Source organism: Tursiops truncatus, chromosome 6 (genome assembly GCF_011762595.2).
Source record: "Tursiops truncatus isolate mTurTru1 chromosome 6, mTurTru1.mat.Y, whole genome shotgun sequence".
Classification (NCBI taxonomy): Eukaryota; Metazoa; Chordata; class Mammalia; order Artiodactyla; family Delphinidae; genus Tursiops; species Tursiops truncatus.
Window position 1 is genome coordinate 105,370,986 of NC_047039.1, and position 22,677 is coordinate 105,393,662.

The 22,677-nt window shown below is 40.9% G+C and overlaps 1 protein-coding gene across 7 annotated transcripts in view; it reads right to left on the reverse strand.

The window, feature by feature from the left end:
* Positions 1–21,527, reverse strand: part of SCAI (suppressor of cancer cell invasion) — a 145,001-nt gene extending 123,474 nt beyond the window's left edge. For 3 of the 7 annotated variants that reach the window (XM_033858589.2, XM_073806594.1, XM_073806593.1), the window contains exons 1-3: positions 21,367–21,466; positions 20,608–20,652; positions 393–593 (exon numbers count right to left, since the gene is read on the reverse strand). Coding sequence is in view for 1 of the 7 variants with exons in the window: in XM_019949278.3 (XP_019804837.1) it covers positions 20,608–20,652; positions 21,367–21,419 (98 nt within the window). In the remaining 6 variants the exon portion in view is untranslated. Of the gene's footprint in view, positions 1–392; positions 594–20,607; positions 20,653–21,366 lie in introns of all 7 variants that reach the window. The other 4 variants (XR_004527102.2, XM_019949278.3, XM_033858588.2 and 1 more) reach the window with 3 other exon arrangements.
* Positions 21,528–22,677: the final 1,150 nt, after the last annotated feature.

Consider the following 22,677-nt stretch of genomic DNA (forward strand, 5'->3'; position numbering starts at 1 on the left):
ATTTTACCCCATGGTCTTCCCCAGTTGAAAGACATCTGAAAAACTACTTGACAAATATGCTTTAAACTGTCAAGGTCGTCAAAAGTAGGAAAGATCTGAGACACTGTCACTGTCAAGAGGTCTCTGAGGAAATATGACTAATGTGGTATCCTATGTAGAACAGAAAAAGGACATTAGGTAAACACTAAGAAAAAAGTAAAATAAAGTATGGACTTTACAAACAGGACACATATATAATATTTTCTCTGATGCCTCTTAAGCATTATATGCTCATTATAAAAGAAATATAGAAAATCCAGAAAGTATAAAAAAATAAGTAAAAATCCTACTTCCTAAAGATAACCATGATTAATATTCCAAGGCCATGGTTCCTAAAATGTGTGTCCACGCACCTCGGGGAACCACAGCAAACTCACAAGGGTGCTGCGGTTATTTTAAACTTTCAAGGGAAACACAGTGACATCTGTCGGATACTCCACAAACTACAAGCTCAGTGTTCAGCAGTTCAGTGTTAACATTAGATCACTTTACATTCCTTGCCATAATGCCATATCTTTGCCATATCTTTGTGAAGCTGGTTTTTCCAGTGGTTGCTGCAACAAAAAAACAAATACCATGTGAAAATCATGTGGCACAGGAAAGGAGGTGATGACATCCAATATGACCCCAAGGTTTGAGAAGCTGTGAAGTGCCCAAGCATCTGTTGTTAAGAATGAAATAAAAAATGTTTTCTTAAAACACACACACACACACACACACACACACACACACACACACACAGAGTAATATTATTATACACCTACCACAGTGGTTACAATTTTTAAATATCAAGCGCTGGCAAGGAAGTAGAGAAACTGGAACTCTCATGGAAGTGGATGATAGGAGTATAAATTGGTACAACCACTTTGGAAAATGATTGTCATTATTGAGTTGACAAAACCAAATGACCCAGAAAGTCTTTAGATACTTACCCTAAAGAAACTCTTGCGCATGTACATCAGGAGGTATTTTTTTAAATGTCTGTGGTTGCATAGTTTGTAACTTAGAAACAATTCAGTTACTCACAGATCGGATAATGGGTAATTGTGGCACAGTCACGTAGTTGAGTTCTATATAACACTGAAGATGAAGGTTAAACATCTACATGTATTAACATGAAAGAATCTCAAACTCCTAATGCTGAATGAATAAAGCAAACTGAAAAGGAATACAAGCAGTATGATTTCATATATATATAAAGTTTAACAAATCTAAAACTAAACAATATATTTACAATTACATCCATATGTCAAAAACAATGAAGAAAATACAAGGGAATAAAAACCACTTCAGGGACTTCCCTGGCGGTGCAGTGGTTAAGAATCCGCCTGCCAGTGCAGGGGACACGGGTTCGATCCCTGGTCTGGGAAGATCCCACATGCCGCGGAACAACTAAGCCCGTGCACCACAACTACTGAGCCTGCGCTCTAGAGCCCGTGAGCCACAACTACTGAAGCCCGTGCACCTAGAGCCCGTGCTCCGCAACAAGAGAAGCCACCACAAGGAGAAGCCCACGCACCGCAACGAAGACAAAATAAATAAATTTATAAGAAAAAAAAAAAACACTTCAAAGTAGTGCTTTCCTGACTGGGAAAGGAAGGGAGGCATATGAGGAACTTTCAAGAATATTGATAATGCACTTTTTTTTTTTTTTTTGGCTGTTTTGGGTCTTCGTTTCTGTGCGAGGGCTTTCTCCAGATATGGATAATGCACCATTTTTAAAGTTGGCCAGTGAGACAAAGATGTTTATTTTTCTTTTTTAAAGTACCCATATGTCCTATATGCTTTTTTGTACATATATTAGATTTCATTTTTAAATGATTAATTAAACTAAACGCTATTTATTCAACAAAATATTTCTTGAACACCTACTATGTTCTGGATATTATGAGTGCTTTATGAACAAAGAAACGTCCCTGCCCTCACAGAGCTTATAGTCTCTTATAGCTGAGGAAGAAGACAGAAAGCAAAATGCAGCAACACACACATACTCTTTTTTTTTTAATTGTAAGAGCAGAGAAAGCGTTATCAGGAGTAGGGCAAATTGTAGTATGAAACACTCACTGGATTACTCTTGAGATGTTAAAAAAGAAAAACCCTTACTTTCTTCCCATGTAGGGAAAAACCCAGTTCTTCCCTACTATTTTTCTCCTGTGAATCTCCATTACTACTCACACAGAACACTTCACTCTGGTCACCAAATGTGTGGCAGTTTCCCCCGGCACCACCAAGCAATTCCCTGACACCGGCAGGAATTCAGCTCAATTCTGACACTGTCTACCTGGAGCAAGCATCAGATTCCACAGGTTAAGGGCTCAGTCCCACGAGACTGATACTTCCCCAAATTCAGGTATCAGTCACAAGCCCAGGTTACCCCCCGTGCTTCTGACTGACCAGCTACAGACTGGGGGTTCCAATGACCCCCTCCTTAGGTTTGCTTAATTTGCTAGAGTGGCTCACGCAACTCAGAGAAACATTTACTTACTAGATCAAGTTTACTGTAAAAGGATATAACTCAGGAACAGTCAGATGGAAGAGAAGCATAGGACAAGGTATGTGGAAAGGGGTGTGGAGCTCCCATGCCTTGTCCAGTGGCTTCCATGCCACTCTCCCAGCACCTCCCCGTGATCGCCAACCTGGAAGCTCTCTGAACCCCGTACTTTGGGGATTTTATGGAGGCTTCATCATGTAGGCATGATCGATCATTAACTCCATTTTCAGCCCTTCTCCCTTCTCAAGAGAATGGGTGGCAGGGCTGACCAAGCTTCTAACCATGGCTTGGTCTTTCCGGTGACCAGCCCTCACCCAGGAGCCCACTCAGTCACCTCATCAGAACAAAGACATTCATCACCCAGGAAATTATAAACATTTCAGGGGCTCCGTGTCAGGAACTGAGGGCAAAGACCAATATATATTTTCTATTATCTCACAGTAAAAACTCTTAGGTTTGTACCAGTTTATAAGAAACTAGGGGGGAAAAATCTAAGAGATGAAACCATCAACAATATGTTAAAAGAAAACCATTCTCTGTTTCCAGTATTCTTGAGAATGTCAAGTAGGCTATCTAGCCATTAAAAGTTCTCAGAATTTAAAAAAAACCACTTAGCACATCTAGATGCTTTTAGAATATCTGTTGAACAAATGATTGTTTACACATGAAATCTGTCTTAACCATCTCATTTTCTGTGCTAGTATTTTTCATAAAATGAACAAATTTTAAAAAAGAATTTATGAAAATGGCTGAACTCTCAGTTACCCTTTCACCTATTATATGTATTTCTTTATCTGATGTCAATTTTCAAACAGAACAACAAAAAAATAGAACATGCTGCAGAGAATAAAGAAATCTAAACTATGAGAGAAGAAAGAAAAACCTGAGCTGTTCAGGAACTCTATGCTGACTGATCAGAGACTACATTCCTGCACCTGAAGATGCTCTTCACCCAGTAACGTGGCAAATTACTTGTCCATCATCCAGTCTCAAGCATGAGGCTTTGGCTGTTATCCAGTAAAATGAATGTCACTTAAACATTTCTGCTTTTAAATCTTGTATCTAAGAGTCCTGTAATAGCACGAACTGTCTAGAAACTGAATTCTTTTCATTCTTAATGGTCTATACTTTCTTTGATACTTAAAAGTAAAAATGCACTAGGTTACCCACAACAATTACTTTTATCTAAGTACCTGAACCACTGGAGAGGAATACCTGCTAAAACTATACTATATCAATTATAGAAATTGGTAAAACAGAAAATAATGGTTTTGGAAGCTTTAAGGGAGTTTGAAGCATTCGAAACCAGAAGACACCACATCAAGAACTGTTTTCATTTTACTTATGGGACTTTAATAAACCCTCATAGGAAATTATCTCCAGCAGAGTTAAAAAAATATATTCCAATGTCACTATTTCAGTCTGTAATAGCAAAAAATTTATAGAGCCAGACAAAAACTGTTTTGTCTTGACTGTGCCACTTTCTAGCTATGTTACTTTGGGTAAATCACTTTATTTTTATGAGCCTCAGTTTCTCTATTTGAAAATGGGAATAATACCGTCTGTCTTCTAATGAAGTAACAAATACAACCTTGATCTGCTAATAAGCACCAGCACCCTAGGGATTAAGTTATCCTCCCTGGGTCCCCTCCTCCCATTTAGTTCATTTACTCTACTCTGTAATCAACCAAAACACTAAAGAACTAAGAACTGATAAAAACACATAGTGAACTAAACACGTCAGATCTATACATTTTATTGCATGCAAAGTATTCATCAATAAATTCAAAGGGCTTGCAAAAAAATAAACTAGTGACAACAGGTAATATATCTGAGACACCACTGCATAATCAGTAAATGCCAGTCATTATTAAGAAGTCTGAAAACCCTGTTTTCAAAATTTCTCGAACAATCTAAAACATGCTTACTAATTCCTTAGTCCCTTCAGACTTCCTAACATCCTTCTGTCCCTAACTTCTTGGGAGTATTTACTCCATCATTTCAGATTTCTGCTGGTTATCCTTCCCCTCCCTAGTCTAAAAATAATAAGGCCAATAACAGTAATCGTGATTAGCAGTAGTAATGAACAGCCAATATTTTGTGACAGGCACTATCACTTGACATGTATATATCACCGAAGTCTCTCAACGACCATATGAAGTAGATACCATTTTTTTAACTTATTTTATTTAAAGTATAGGTGATTAACAATGTTGTGTTAGTTTTAGGTGTACAGCAAAGTGATTCAGTTATACGTATAATGTATCTATTCTTTTTCAAATTCTTTTCCCATTTAGGTTGTTACCATTTTATAGATAAAGAAACTGACTTACAAAGAGGATGCTGCTTTCCAAGGTCACACATCTGGCCTGAGTCATTCAAAAGTCACTGTTCATTATTAACATGCACACAAACTTCTAAGTTACAAGGACATGAGATGGAGTTATCTGGGCAGGGATATTATTGTCCAGTTTTTGCTGTTTTGTACTATTCATTAATTTAAAAAAACAAAATTTAATAAACATGTAAAATGAAAGTCAATGAGATAAAAATCTATTAAGGAAGAAGACACAGGATCTGTTTTTCTTCTCTTGACAAGGCTCCTGAAGGTAGAAATACATCTAGTTCTTAAAGCTGAGGCAGTTTAATACATAGTATGGTCTCTAACTGGCAAAATGGAATGCCAATTCAGTTATTTTCTGTCGTACAACTCAGTGGCTTAAAACAACCTTTCACTGTGATTGTGAGTCTGCAATTTAGGCAGGGCTTGGCAGAGATAGCTCTTCTCTGCTCTGCGTGGGCACCCACTGGGGCAGCCTGCTGGGGATCTAGAGGATTATGACCTGCTTTTAGGATGGCTCACTCGCACAGCTGGCAAGCTGATGCTGGATAGCAGTTGGGTGCTCAGCTGGGGCTGAGGGCCAGGAGCTTCAGTTTCTCTCTTACACGGGCCTCTCACTTGGGCTGGCAGCTACGTTCTAAGCATCTATCCCAAGACAGGAAGGTGGAATTACATGGCATTTCAATGACCTAGCCCCAGAAGTCATATGGTTTTGCTGGAGCCATGCTCTACTGGTGGAGACAGTTATAAAGGCCTGTCCTGGTTAGGAGATGGGGACACAGACCTCACCACTAGGTGGAAGGAATGTCAAGGTCACATTGTAAGAACATATGGGATGAAAGATACGATTGAAGACATCTTTGGGAAACACAATCTACCACACCAATGGAATAGTTATGTTCAGAATATATTGAAATTGACTTTTTGCTGGTGTTTATTGGTCTTTATTATGTAGACTTTTCCTGCAAAAAGCAATGGGTAAAGAGATTGAAAATAACCTTGAGAACTACCTGGCGGTCTAGTGGTTAGGACTCTGTGCTCTCACTGCTGAGGGCATGGGTTCAACCCCTGGTCGGGGAACTAAAATCCCACAAGCTCTGCGGTGGCGTGGCAAAAAATAATAATAATAACCTCCTCTGTGATGAAATGAATTCAGTGGCCTACGAGTAATTACCTTCAGGGCCAAATGATAGAGAAAAAGAGAAAAAAGGATGGGTAGGTACTTCCCAGAATAAAAAAGATGATAAAATAAGGAAACTGAGCAATCTCTCAATAAAAATTAAACATATTTGAGCTGGAAGAAACTTTGACATCACTTAGTCCACTGCTTTAATTCTAGCAACTACCAGAAAATTGAGCTTTTCTCATGTACCTTACAGTGAAGATTAGGGAAACCTCTTAATTTTAGTAAAACTCTAAAATGCACAAATTTTTATTCATTCGTTTCATTCCCTATTGTCACTGGCAATGAAAATGCTTAAAAATGAAAATGCATCAAATACGTTCAGAGTTAACAGGGTAAGGGAAAAGCTGAGGCACCTGCATCCTGTTTCAAACCCTTTTAAGAAGGGTTTATGAGCAGAGAGAACAACAGATTACATAATAGATGTGGTGAAAAAAAAAAGATGAATCAAACCCCTGAGGCGCACAGGAAAAAAAGAAATGGGGTAGCTAGAAACCAGCCAAAGCTCTAGGGATTTCACCAGCATGCTGTACTGTATGCTCTTTAAAAACATTCTTATATAAAGAATCCATCCTTAAACCACAGTCCTATCTCCACATACTAGAGCTAGAAATAGCTCCAGAGATATCTAATTCAGTGCTTTCCAACATTTTCAAGTATAAGAACCTTTTTTTAAGAGTAAAACTTCTGTGGCCATCCATATGAAAATTGTTGTGATTTTATTATCTGGTTATGAGAAAAATCAATAATGACAGAAATACCACAAACTCACTAACACCTCTACTAAATGCTACTGGTCTTTCTGTTACAAGCGCAATAGCATGTACATGAGACATTCGATTTAGGTGAAGTTCTTAGGAAACACTGAATACAATGTCAGGTATTGGTAAACACGAAGTAAACCATATTTGAAAAGACTGAGACCAGTAATTTTTAAGAACTTCCTTTTTTAGGTATGTTACAGTAGGATTTCCCCTGCTGTGCTTATGGTTGGACTCAACAACTAATCTCTTCCCACACAAATTCTATAATTCTCTTATAAATTATTAAGGGTATTCCCCTTCCTTTTAACTTACATCTTAAAGATTTAAAACTGGTTTGGGACAATATAGATGCATGTTTCTATTTTATAAAAAAGTAAGAATCCTCTTACTTGTTGATGACAGTTTTATTATCACCATCCAGGAGTTACCTCAATAGGTAAATGGCTTGCTTATCTATTAGAAAGACAGGCTAATGGCAGTAATTCTAAATCTAAGATCTTTATTTTGGGCAGCTGTTCTCTAAAAATCTATATGTGATAACTCTACAGTTTGGCAATGATCACAATAGTTTAAAAGTTCTGACAGCTACTTTACAGGCTTTTGGGAAACCATGTGTGAGCACTTGCAACATGGGCTCCCCATCCAGGAAGAACTCCCAGGATACTGCCAACAGGCACATATGCTTTCAAGGCCCATGGACTATATGGAGAGAGCTTGACAGAAAGAAACCCAATTGCAAAACAAGACTATAAAGAATGGTGCCTAGCCTGAGAGTGAAATGTTTCCAAGACAGCTGCCAAGTTTATGAAAACACAGCACCCCTCCTGCTTAGTTTGTGGTGAAGATGGCCATTTCACGGCAGACTGCATTCATGAAGAGAACCCACAGCTAATAATGCAGAAGCTATACAGCCTTAGGAGAACTATGGAAAACCAGGAATGAAACAAAGGCCACGAAAAAGACTAGGTTTATATATTGAACCAACAAGATGTGGGAGGAGTGTGTGTGTGTGTGTGTGTGTGTGTGTGTGTGTGTGTGTGGATAGTAAGGAACTGGCTCACACAATTATGGAGTCTGAGAAGTCCCAAGATCTGCAGTCAACCAGCTGGAGACCCAGGAGAGCCGATGATGTGGTTCCAGTTTGAGTCTGAAGGCCTGAGAAACAGGAGGGCTGATGGTTTAAATTCCAGTCTGGGAGCCAGCAGCCTTGAGATCCAAGTAGAGCAAGGTTTCAGCTCTCATCCAAAGGCAAGGAGGACTGAGGTCCCAACTCAAGCAGTCAGGCAGGAGGAGTTCCTTCTTACTCAGCCTTTTTGTTTGAGGTCTTCAACAATTGGATGAGGCCCACCCACATTGGGGAGGGCAGTCTGCTTTACTCAAGACTACTGATTCAAATGTTAATCTCATCCAGAGACACCCTAACACACCAGGAATAATGTCTGACCAAATATCTGGGCACCCTATGGCCAAGTCGACAGATAAAATCAGACATTATCACAGCTTACTTGACTCTGATTTGCCTACTCTTCCCAGACAACCAAGAAGGGGTCGAAACAGAGTTCAAAACCTGGTGACAGGTACCAGGCAGAGGAAAACTGACCCCTTCACCAGGCAACTACCTTTTGGCTCTTCCCTTAATAAGAGTGAACATGAGCAGAGGACTACCTCCCAATCTGTGGGACAAAAGACCAGGGAGAGAGCAAAGACTCTGAAGATGATGACATGCAAATGGCTGGAGATTCAGTTATTAGCACAGGGACACATCACTGACTGAAAGTAAACTGTCCTTCAATGCCTTTAATCAAAAGATAGCTGCTTCCAAAACACACACATGCACAGAGCACATCAGAGACCTCTCCAGAAGGAGAAAAAGCTTAGCCAGAGATTGAGCCCTTTGGGTACAATGGAGCCAGTGCTGGAAGAAAGGAGACTCTCTTTAAAAAAAAAAAAAAAAATCATGGGCTCACATAACTCAGACCTTGTGAAACCAGGATAATAAGTCAAGCTGTTGGAGAGGGCTGTAGTCACCTCAAGGCTCAACTAATGTAGGACTCCCTTCCAAGCTCACTCATGTGGTTGCTGGCAGGCCTGGCTTCCTTAACATGTGGCCCTCCTCATAGGCTGCCTGAGTGTCTGCACAGCTTGGCAAGTGGCTCCCCTCTATGCAGGGTTGCCTTGCATCATGGCAGGTAGCCTCCTCCAGAGGGAGTGAGGAGTGAGGAGAGAGGGAGAGAGGGAGAGAGGGAGAGAGGGAGAGAGGGAGAGAGGTAGGGAGGGAGGGAGAGAGGGAGAGAGGGAGAGAGGGAGGGAGAAATACCCAAGATAGAAGACGAAGACTCCTTATAACCTGATCTGGGAAATGACATCTCATTATTTCTGTATTCTCTTCCCTAGAAGGGAGTCACTAAGTCCACCCCACACTCAAGGGGAGAATTAAGCTCCATCTTTTAAAGAAAGGAGAATCAAACAATTTGTACACAGTTCTTTAAAACCACCACAGGGACTAAAGGAATTATTGAGGGGAAAAAAAGAGAAAAAAAAGTAGCTGGGTAACTTATTAAGACATCAATGGACGTTTTATTCTCACTGTATTCCCCAATCCCCAAGAAAACAGTCCTTGCCTCAAGGGAGGTTTGTGTTTGTTTTCTGAAAATGTGAACTCCTTGAGGAGATTATCTGAGGGAAGGGTGGAAACGTAGTGCCTTTGAGGGCAGAAAGGTAGAAACTAGAAAAAAAAAGGGGGTAATTTAACTGGGAAGAGGAAGGAGAGCTTTGGGACTCACAAAAAGAGGGGCCTTGCAATTCCACCTCCTAGCAGTGTTCTAGATAAAGGACAAGTGACAAGTCTTTACAGGGAAACGGGTATGTATTGTACCTGGGAAAGCTGAAACCTCTGCACCAGAATCCCCATACCTGGCAAAGATTCTTGTGCCTCAAGTCAGCCGTAACTATTAGAGCCGCCAAACACCAAGGACCCACACCCTCTTAGACAACATGCTTACCAGGCACAGCCACAGTGGACATAAAATAACCTTCCACCCTTCTCCTGGTTCCTCACAAGCCTCTCAGATTCTTGTACAACCCTGAGGAGGGGTGGATGCCCATTCTTAATCCCTAAGATTGAATTTTTCATCAGTTTGATAGGACTGGGGGGAGAGGGGGTGTCCCAAGGTTGGATTTAACTTCATTTAAAATAAATAATATATATAGTAACGCATGGTTACCTGATATTGTGAAATAAGATTCATACTGACTATATGGTCAATTAATTCACTACCTTATGGATATCTTTTACAATTCACTAATCTTGGTGGTTTCAAAAAAGTTCCAAACAAGTTGCTCCATCAAAATATTAAGATTTTTCCATCACCAATATATTACTCCCAAATTTTTCCAGGCTTTACTCTCCTAATATATAGAATATTAAGCAATTAATTATATATCCATGTGTATCTGCCTGGGTTTGCTACCCTCTCTGAAAAAATCCTGGCCTTGGACTTCCCAGGTAGTCCAGTGGTTAAGACTCCAGCCTTCCACTGCAGGGGGCACGGGTTCAATCCCTGGTCGGGGAAGTTCCGCATGCTGCGCAATGCGGCCAAAAAGAAAAAAAAAATCCTGGCCTTGTGGGAAAGCCATCCATTTAGGTTGGGGATTCACAATTTCCATAAAAAAGAAAAATCAATTCTACCACATAATTCACAAGTCAGTTACCTGCTCTCTCAATAGATCCAACCATAACCAGCACTGCAGATTACCTATACTTCAGGATCTTGACCTAAAATATGTCCTAATTGTGTGCTATTCAACCTTTATAAAAAACCTAAATGAAAAAATACATTTTTCGTAGATTATGAAAGAACACAGTATATAATCCACTCTTCTGGATTTGCTGCTTTCAAAACTACTTTTAGATTATACAGTTCTTCTTTCAGATAGACTCTCAGAATATAAAACAGATAGTTAGAAGCAGAAGATGCTAGAATAGATAGGTCTCCTTGGAGAATGGCCGATTCTAGGCCTAAGTAGAAAACATACAAGATGTGTCTGGAATACCTTGTCCAACGAGGAAGCTACTCTACTGGAGTCATGTCAAAAAGACCCAAGAGCCAATTTAGAAGAGACTTCCACTGGTCAATATGAACATCAACATGAAAAATAACCAAGCTGGATGAAAATTCATTGCATACGTTTAAATCCACGAGTTGATAATATTATTATTAATAAAATAAAGAAAGAAAGCCAGTCACCTTTGGAGCATGCTAGGAAACCAATTCATATTGAAATCTGCTATAAAAAAAAGAAAGGGGTAGGGGGACAAGCATTTATCCTGCTTTTCCTTCTACAAACTGTACCTAAGGAAAATTTAACAGTCAATGAAGAACAGATCAGTTGCCAAGGAGCTGGGCATGCAAGGAGGATGTGACTGCAATAGGACAGCAAAAGCAAGTTTTGGGGGTAATGGAAATGTTCCTTACTCTTCTTGTAGTGGTGGTTATAGGAATCTATACATGTGTTCAAATGTCATGGAACCGTCAATTTGCATGTTAATTTAAAAAAAAAAAAATTAAGTCAACAAGGGAACTTCTCTTTATAAAAGCACTCCAGCTAGTAATGAAGAAGGAATGAAAGATTTAGAATGTCACCATTTGTAACCTCAAATGAAATTATAGACACATTACTATGAGTTCCTAACAGAAAAAAAAAAAAAAAAAAACAGGGCTTCCCTGGTGGCGCAGTGGTTGAGAGTCTGCCTGCCGATGCAGGGGACGCGGGTTCATGCCCCAGTCTGGGAAGGTCCCGCATGCCGCGTAGCGGCTGGGCCCGTGAGCCATGGCCGCTGAGTCTGCACGTCCGGAGCCTGTGCTCCGCAGTGGGGGAGGCCACAACAGTGAGAGGCCCGTGTACCGCAAAAAAACAAAAAAAAACAAAGAGGCCTTGATGGAACTACACACCACTCCTATTACGTATTCTTTCAAAAACAAACAAAAACCAATAAAACCTGAATCTCATCAAGTCTCTAAAACTAGTTCTAACTACAAATTTATAAGACACACAGGGAATAGAGAAACATGGTAAATGATACCATGGGGAGAGAGTCAGCAATATTCAGACTGTGGAAAAACTGGTCAGTGGTTGCCAGTTGGTCAGTGGGGACAGAAGGGAATTTGGGGGAGTGATGAAAATGTTTTATATTATGATTGCAGTGGTGGTTACACAACTGTGTGCATTTGTCAAAATTCAGAAAACTGTACACTAAAATAGGTAAGTTTCATTATTATAAATGTTATCAATATAAATTATACCTCAACCTTTTAGAAAATTAAAAATTCAGATTGTGGGAAACTCTTAATAACAAGCATGCTTTCTTTAACAAATTAACAACATGGGGGAAAAGAGACAGAGTGGGGAAACTATAGATTTTTTTTTTTTAAACTTAAGATCTAATCAACAAATTGCCAGTTCTGAACCTTATGTGGATCCTGATTTGAACAATTTTTTTATAAATAATTAGTCAACTGTGGATATCTGAACACTGATGACAAATTTAATGATATTAAGGAAATACTGCTAATTTTCAAGTTATTGTTAATGGAATTGCGGTTATGTGCTTTAAAAGAGTCCCTATCTTTCAACAATACATACTAAAATGATACAGATGAATGATATGTATAGAATACACTTCAGGTGAAGTATGTGGGTATATACATGAAACAGGAATTGAGCTGATAATTGTTCAAGCCGGGTGATGAACAATTCAGGTTCACTGTAGTATTCTAAGTTTATCTGTACTTGAAATTCTCCATATTAAAAATATACATACATACAGAAAAGTAGATCTAGAGCCTTAAAGGCGAGCTAGCCTGCTTAACCCTTTTCTGACTACTACTGGCATCCCAACCCCCAGGAAGCCCTTGAATTACTGCCAAGGAACCTCTGGGCTCTTTCTGAACACTGCTGAAAACCACTGCTTGAGCTAGTCTAGGTTTAATTCTTGAATAAAACATTACCATGAAAATACCGAATACTTTGACCATCCTCTCTCGGGCTCCCCCCACCAGAGAGTCTGCTTTCACAGAATTAAATTTTGGCATTTTGCCCTAGGTTTTCACCGACACATGCTACAAGAAACAGCTTTACCAAAACCACTGCCTTTCTGTAGGGATACTGCTGAGGCAAACACTACCACAAAGAAACTCTGCAATATCCCTGTTTTTCAATGTAGATTAGAAGACATTCCCCTAGTTTTCCACAAAAGTACCTCCAGAGTCTGTTTCTCACCAAAGAGTGTACTCGCTGTATAGAGATCTGTCTCCCAGAGATAAACACTCCTTGTTTGATGACTACCTACAGAAAGACTACAATGGACAGATAATACTGCAAAGAGAGAACATCCAAAAGACAAAGCTGTCTGGTTTACTTCTACACCAGGTACTGTAACATTCTATTGCCATCTGCACATTTCACTCAACATGGTCTCTCTGGGTTATCTCATTCTTTTCCATGACTTGGATCACTAAGTGTTTGCTGTTGACTTCTAAATCCGTACCTCAAGCCCTAATCTCTCTCCTCAGCTCCAGACCCATGTTTTCATCTGCCTGGTTAAAGATGGTACACCGAAGCACTTTACACTCCATATAGCTAAAATAAACTCATACTCTTACCCTTCTGAACTTGCTCCTGGATCTGCTGCCTCAATTAAATGTGTTCCCATCCAACCCACTATTCAAGCTAAAAGCTCCCCAAGATACTGTGAAGAAAAGGAAAAGGCCGGCCATAGACTAAGGGGAAAAAATCTGTAAAACACATACCTGATAAAGAAGTTTCAGAATATATAAAGAATTCTTATAACTATTATATAAGAAGACAAAAAAGTGACCAAAAAATGGGCAAAAGATTTGAATAGGAAACCACAAAAGAAATTATAGGAATGCCAAACAAAAACATAATGATATCACTGCACACCCTCAGAATGGCAAAAGGGGTACATATATGTCAAAATTTATCAAATTGTACATTTTAAATATGTGCAGCTTATTGTATACCAATTACATACCTCAATATAACTTAAAAAGAATGCCAAGCATTGGCAACGACATGGAGCAAATGGAATCCCATACACTGTGCTGGTGGGAATGCAAAATAGTACAGCCACCTTGGAAGACAGTTTGGCAATTTCTTAAAAATCTAAACGTGCACTTACCATAAGACCCAGCAAGTCCACTCCTAGGCATTTACTCAAGAGAAGTGAAAACATATGTTTGCACAAAGACTTATTAACTCACATGTTCATAACAGTTGTATTCATACTAGCCAAAAACAAGCAACAAGCCATCAACTGGTGAATGAGAAACAAACTGTGGTAAATTCATACAATGAAATGCTCCTCAGCAATAAGAAGAAATTAACTACAGTTACAAACAATAACATGAATGAATCTCAAAAGCATTATGCCAAGTGGAAGAAGCTAGACACAAAAGACTACACGCTGAATGATTCACTTATATGAAGTTCTAGAAGAGACAAAACTATAGTGACAGGAAAAAAAGACCAGTGGTTGCCAGAACCATGACTGCAAGGAAACATGAGCAAATGCATGTGTGTGTAGGGGGGGAGGCGGCAGGACAGCCGTGTTCTATATCCTAACTGCAGTGGGTGGTTACACAACTGTATACATTTGTCAAAACTCCTCAAATTGTATACTTAAAATTGGTGACTTTTATCATATGTAAATAATACCTCAGTAAAGCTGATTTTTAAAAACACTGGAAGGAAAGGCAAAATAAAAATACTCAAACTAAGGATAGTCACAGCTATCATTTATTGAGTTCTTAATGTATGTCAGGTAACATTATCATGTATTTTACATTCATTATCTCAATGAATCCTCTCAATAAGCCATTCAGGGACTTCCCTGGTGGCGCAGTGGTTAAGAATCCGCCTGCCAAGGCAGGGGACACGGGTTTGATCCCTGGGCCGGGAAGAGCCCACATGCCACAGAGCAACTAAGCCGGTGCTCCACAACTACTGAGCCTGCGCTCTAGAGCCCACAAGCCACAACTACTGAAGCCCGCATGCCACAACTACTGAAGCCCGTGCGCCTAGAGCCCATGCTCTGCGACAAAGAGAAGTCACCGCAATGAGAAGCCCGTGCACCGCAACAAAGAGTAGCCCCCGCTCACCTCAACTAGAGAAAGCCCGCGTGCAGCAACGAAGACCCAATGCAGCCAAAAATAAATAAAATAAAATAAATAAATTTATTTAAAAAAATAAGCCAATTCATTGAATCATCCAACAAAGAGTTACTGAGTACCTATTATATGTGAGGCAATGTTCTAAGTGCTGGGAACAGAATAGCAAGGAAAACAAAAATCTCTGTACTCACGCAGTTTATATGCTACTAGAGGAGAGTAATAATTCTACAAGGTGGGTACTATCATTACCTGCATCTGGCAAATACTTTGTCCAAGAGCCCAAAGCTAGTATTAGGAAGAGCTAGGATTCAAACTCTAATTCAGGATTTCACAACCTCAGCATCACTGGCAATTTGAGCAGGACAATTCTTCGGTTCGGAGGTTGTCCTGTATGCTGTAGGTGTTCAGCAGCACTCCTGGACTCCACCCAATAGATACCCCGAGTTGTAACAACCAAAAATGTCTCCAGACATTGCCAAATGCCCCCTGGGAGGGAAAATCATCCCTCATTGAGAACTACCGTGTAATTTCTAAACTGACACAACAGCCCAAGCATTTAAAAACATCTTTCTTCCCACACCTGACACTGGTCCTGAATTCACCTCACCTAAGACTTCATCATTTGTCAGTCTACATCCCGGCTCTACTCTCTATCATTTCAACAGTCACACGACTGCCAAAATTCACCTTCTAAACCTTCAGACCCTAGGTGAAATGTCTGTAGAAACTGCCCTCACTACCAGTACGAAGAATTACTATAAACTCTTTGTGTACATACAAAGTCAATTACAACACCTTATTTTTGTGTCTGTCTTCCCCACTAATGTACGAGCTTTTCCCCAGCAGGGGCCGTATCTCATTCATGTCTATAACCCTAGTACCCAGAACTAGAAAGCATTTGAAGGTTGTTTTTAATTCAACTGTAATTCAAGCAAATTACATACACACACACACACACACACACACACACACCACAAATCATACAATGAAGCTTTAATCAACATGAATCCTATTACGACATGAATCCTAAACAAATGGGTCTTGCTCCTAATAGGATCTGAAAGGATTCTCTAACTAATAACCCAAACTTTATTAACAAACATATTGAAGCCTTCAGAATTTTCCAAAACCACATAGAGATCAAGTTTCCTAATCTTAAAATTCCTGTCAGTCTAGTACAGTTTGTCAGGGGCATTAAATAGCATCACATTATTTTGGACCACCAAAGCCCCATCCCACACTACCTCCCTCTTACCACCAATGCACTTGTTAGTTCAGATGCTTTTACTGAGCACCCCCTCAGTACTAGGGGCTCAAAGAAGAACCAAGGAAGGGAAACAAATGTTTAGTGGTGGGGGTGGAGGGAAGACACAAAGAACTGGTAACCGTCGGCCATGTGGTGCTTATTCAAATTATCTCAGTTTTTCTTAAACTGTCTTATAGTTTGGTCCACTAGGAATGTTCTCAAAAGATAACTCAGCCACTAAACTAATGTCTATCAAAAAGAATGACTTAATAGCAACGATCCTAAAATAAAAATCACATTTTTGGCAACTGTTTCCTAAAATGGAATAGGATACACAGTGTAACAGTCAACAACTCTACACAGCAGGCCAACTCAAAGGGATATTTAAGGCTACATTCAGCAATTAATTCACCTTGCAGTGTTCACCAGGAAGTTGTATCATTTGATGTTGAGAATTTTATGGCCACAGTATACAACTCATAAAAACAGCTATAAATAATTTCTGGCTACAACCATTACATCTTCTCTCTGTAATCCACCTTTAGAGCTTACCTGGCCATTATTTTTTCTATTTTTAGAGCAATCCCAGACCTGCTTTCTGAAGAAAATCTTGGTCTCGTCCACAGGATCTCTTTAGAGATGTATGCTGGCTGTCCATTCAGGTCAAAATGCTGACTCAATCAGGATCTGACCTTAGACATGCGGAATGTGTGCCCTCATTGGTGCCTGATGCTTACCAAAACTTGATTACAGAAATAATATTCATGGAACAAATTATTCATTCAATAATTCTATCAAACGTTCTCTAAGTGCCAGGCACCATTCTAGGTGCTGAGGATAAGCAGAGGCCCTACAGCTTACTCATTCTTCCTTATCTCTGAACCAAGCCAAACCATCGGTGAGCAGTATACCTAAATCCAGTTGCTCTGGCTCTTCGGAGGATGTTCACTGGTACTACCTAAACCTGGATTGAGAAGCATTATAAGAAGCAACCTTAAAAAACAACAACAACAAAAAACTTCCTACTATATTTGTCATTGGGTTTATTTTCCCCCACAAAACCACAGTGTCCCCATTATGAAAACCAGTGAGAGAAATTTTTCTCTAAAAGTCAAAAAAAGTGTGCCTCTCTTAAACATGTGTTGGATTTTACAGACACCATGAACCTGCAAGTTGAGCTTTATTTTCTTCTTAGCTTTTGTTCTAGGAAGCTCAGAGCCAAATATGGAACCTACCTTTGGTAACTGTGCAGTACCTTCTAGTCTATATACTAACTTTGCCACTGATTTAATTTTATTACTATTCTCTCATGTTTTTTGCCTTAATATCTTTATTTTTAATCCTTCATACTGTATATATTTTGAAAAGAAGTGAGAAATAAAAGGTATTTAATAGGTGCTTTTTTTTTTTTTTTTTTTTTGCGGTACGTGGGCCTCTCACTGTTGTGGCCTCTTCCACTGCAGAGCACAGGCTCCGGACGCGCAGGCTCAGCGGCCATGGCTCACGGGCCCAGCCACTCCACAGCATGTGGGATCTTCCCGGACCGGGGCACGAACCCGTGTCCCCTGCATCGGCAGGCGGACTCTCAACCATTGTGCCACCAGGGAAGCCCTAATAGGTGCTTTTTAACCTAAAATTTACTGTATACTTTCTACGTGCCAGGCACTATACTAAGCATTTTACAACGCTATAATGGTTGAACTATTATTATTTCCGTTATACAGATGAAGAAGCTGGGGCTCAGAGAGGTTTATTAACTTGCATATGATCTCACAACGTGTATCTGACAGAGCTAAGATTCAAATTCAGCTCAAACCATTACACCTAGGTGTATCTACAGGCTATCATAGGAACAAACAAAGCAGAGAAGAGGAAGGTGAAGGAGAGGGTAGAAAGTTTGCACGGAAGATGTGATGTTTGAGGGAAGTCTTAAAGGTGGGGAGCTTGCCAAGGAACGGGGAGAAAGTATTCCAGAGAGAAAGAGAAATCATCTGCAAAAACCCAAACATAAGTTCTGGGAATGGCAAACAGGACATAGAGTTACATTCAGCAAGTAGTTCATTGTGAAGCATTCACCAGAAAGTTAAGTCAATTAATTACTGGACGTTTAGTAGATCCATTATTGAGAATTTGGCCGTTATTGAGTACATGGCCACAGTACTCAACTGTGGCTGGAAAGATAGATAAAAGTGAAATAAAGGCAGTCTTTTTTTTTTTTAATTGAAGTATAGTTGATTTACAATTTTGTGTTAGTTTCTGCTATACAGCAAAGTGACTCAGTTAAACATACATATACATTTTTTTATATTTTTTCCATTATGGTTTATCATGATAGAGGGCAGTGTCTTTTTATGATTATGCTAAAAAGTCTGAATTATGTTCAATAAAAAAGTCTGAATTATGTTCAATAAACAAGGGGAACCACATAAGGATCTTAAGCAAGTTGATTAGAAGATCAACTTGCACAGTATGTGAATGAATTACAGATTCAAGGTAGGGAACCCAGTCAGGAGGCTACTCCAAGAGTCTGGCAGTGGGGTAATGAAAGTTAAACAAGGGCTATCGAAAAGAAAATATAATGCAAGCCATATATGTAATTTTTACTTTCCCAATAGTTATGTTAGAAAAAGTCAAAAAAAAACCCTGAAAATAATTTGAGTAATACTTTTATTTAATCCAATATATCTAAAATATTATTTCATGAAGTAATTGACATAAAAATTAGTAATGAGAAATTCGCCATGTACTTTTTGTACTAATCTGAAATTTGGTGTGTTTTTCAGTACTTAGATATATGCCTCACTTTGGACATTAAATTTTCATTGGAAAAATTTGACCTGTATTTAGATTTCATAATTTACAGATGAAAAAGCAAATTCACATACGCAAGTTGTTCCAGACATAAACATTTTCCAGTAATTAAATATCAGTTTTAAAATTTAAATTAATTACAATTAATAATATTTATTAAAAATCCAGTTCCTCAGTCATGAGAGCCACATTTTGAGTGTTCCACAGCCATATATGGCTACCACATTGGCCCATACAGGCCTAAAGAGTGACAAAGGAACTTTGGCTGTTTGCACCTTCCACCATCAGCATTTCACATCTACCTACTGTTAAGGTTTACTGTGTATTAACATCAATAACTTAGCAAGAATTAACTATTACAGTCGTCCTACTGGTTACATCCTCACTACTGTAACTTACTTTCTCTAGGCCAATGCCTACATCCATGAAAAAGGAATCTTCGAATGACTACACAGAATTGCTATGTAGTACCTGACACATGGAATGTGCTCAGAAATGCTTGTGGAATGGATGCATGCTCTTCATTACTCAAGGAACAATGCACTTGCTGCAGACTACCTAAGCCCTTTGTTTCTATCTTCCTATAGTTCAACTGCTTATTAGACTCTACATACAATGAAAACAGTAAAAGCAATAAGAAAACCTATTTTCGGGACTTCCCTGGTGGCGCAGTGGTTAAGAATCGCCTGCCAATGCAGGGGACACGGGTTGGAGCCTTGGTCCAGGAAGATCCCACATGCCGCAGAGCAACAAAGCCCGTGTGCCACAACTACTGAGCCACCATGCCACAACTACTGAAGCCCGCGCACCTAGGGCCCATGCTCCGCAACAAGAGAAGCCACCGCAGTGAGAAGCCCATGCACCACAACGAAGAGTAGCCCCCGCTCGCCACAACGAGAGAAAGTCTGCACACAGCAACGAAGACCCAATGCAGCCAAAAATTAATTAATTTAAAAAAAAAGAAAACCTATTTTCAATTGTATATTTATTAGAGGCATTATAGTATAATGGTTAAGAGCTTCAGCTCTGCAGTCAGACTGCTGGGATTCAAATCCTGGTTCTATCACTTATGAGATGTGTGATCTTAGATAAATGCTCAGCCTCTCTTGTGCCTCAGTTCTTTCTTGTGTTAAAATAGTGATAACTGTACACAGTTCCTTGGGGTGTTTCAAGGATTACAGAAGATAACACAAATAAGCACTTGCACATGGTACCTGGCACACAGCAGATGTTCAATAAACATTAGCTTTTTAAACAGAGCTGGTGAAGAAGTTGAAATTACGGTTAACATAAAAAACTAGGCCTTCTCAATTATCCACATCTCTTTCCCACATAATCTTAGATACCAAAAAAAAAAAAAAGTACAGGCAGTACTTTGAAGTCCTGGAAGACAGAGCTTGCAGATAGTTATATTCATTAAGAAAGGAGCTAAGTAAAAAACTTCATCTGCTGACAGTGTATAATTATGCAGTATAGTATAGGTGCAGCCAAGCAAACGGAAAAAAACACGAAGCAAAATTGGGAAGGCATTTTGCCTTACCTGCTTTTCCGTTTTCGAGGTGGTTTCTCCACTGTGCCAGTCAGTCTGTAGACCAAACAAATAAGATGGTAACTAAAAGTAACAAATAAGATCACATCTGCGGGCCCTACTGTGCCAGTCAAGAACTCAACGCACCACCCTCGAGCACTACAGGCTGTCTAAGCCCATACCTGCCTGACCTTACAAACGCCTTACGTTCTGTTTCCCCTAAATACCAAGACCAAGCGATCCTGGGACTCACCGTTCCCCTAATGTCTGCTTAGCCCAAACCCTGCTCTGCCTCCTGGTCTCTCACTCCATCCTCACCTCCTATTCGTCACAGCCCAGCTCCCCAAAACCACCCACCGCCACCTACTCATTGTCTGCTTCACCACCCCCGCAAGCCCCTCCGGCTTCCCCTTTCCAGTGCCCACCCCCTCCCGACACGGGCACTGCCCCTCCGAGCCCCGCCCCTCCAGGCCCCGCGCCCCCCGCATTCCACGGCCCCTCCACCGAGCGCGCGCGCCCTGCCCCTCCCGGCCCTGCGCCCCCAGTCTCACCGCTCGGCGCCCCTTCCCTCACACGCCCCTCTTATCCGGTCTGGAGGATGCGACCGCCTCCCAGCCCGCTCCGCCGCCCCTTGGCGCCCCCCGAATTACCCGCAGCCCGACCGCCCCTCCAGTCTCGGCGCCCCGAATGCTTCACGGCCCCAAGCTGCTGCCCTGGGCCCGCTCCCGCGCCCCATCCCCAACCCCGACCTCCATTCAGCCCCCGCCCCACCTTGGGGCCAGGCGACTCCGCGGCTGCTGGGGCTGCCGGGCTCCTCTGACCATCCGGCTCCTGCTCCGCCGCGGGAGCTGCTCCGGCGGCCGTAGGGCTCGCTCGGGAAGCTGAGGCGGCGGAGGCTGGAGTAGGCGGAGAGGCGGGCGAAGGGCCTCGCGCCTCTGCCAGGCTTGCCGCAGGGCCCGCCTCCTCCGCGCCTCTCCTCAGTTCCTATTGGCTAGAGCCGTAGTGTGGCCGAAAGCCTGGAGGCCGATTGGACGCTCGGGCCGTCACATCCCGCCACCTAGAGTTTGGTTGAGACTGCAGGTGGCGGCGGAGGTGCCTTAGAGGCTGCTAACACTGCCGGGGAGATCTAAGCGCCACCGTGCGGTCGAAAGTAAAAACTGCATCTCCGGCGCCAGACACCTGCGGCGGGCAGGTTCTTCTGGCTCTGAGTCCTGCATCCCACACACCTGCTGGCGCCCCTCAACACTGCACCACGCCAGGAGCAACAGCTAAGCGCTGCAATTTCCCAAACTCCTCTGGCAGGTGCGACAGTGAGGTAAGTCTCCAAAATGAGCTTCATTTTGAACCACCTCATATCCGGTCCCTGACTACATCATGCTGAAATGGTTAGAGCTCACAGATAACACTTCACAGAGGATCCGGCAAGAAAACTGTAAGAATCTATCAATATAAAGTGTGGTTTAGATGCTCAATCCTCTGCAGAAGAGATAGCAAGCTTGGGTGCAGGCTTCCAAGAAAGCAAGAGATTTTTAAAATAAATTACCAAGAAAGGAAAATCAACCCTGCAAACAGAATTGATGCCGTAACCAAAAGCAATGTGTTCAGTTCTTAAATGCCTAAACGGAACGGACCCCTGAATGTGTTGCTAACTGTCCTGTGATACTGCAGATGCTTGTGACTTCTACTCCAGCTAATCAATTTTAAAATAAATTTCCTTGCATTTTTAGGGTTGTTGACAGACCTAAGCATGCAAGACTACCAGCACATAAGCATTATAAATCAGTTACCTTTTCTCTTCTACTTTAACAAGGCCATCCTTGAAAATAAGACATAACTCAGTAACATATTAACAAAATTCTTCCTCTAAGGTGGAATCCCCTTCAGTCTTTCTGCAATCCTGTGTAGTTTTTGTTTGGTAGATCCTCGGCATATATTTGGAGCTGGGAAGAGGCATAAAACTTTCTCTTAAGCTATTTCTGTTTTATCAGAATACGCTTTTATGCATCAATAATGTGACAGCCTAGAGTTATACACACCAAAAGTTTGGGGACAAATCTCTTACTGATCTTCACAAATGGTAAA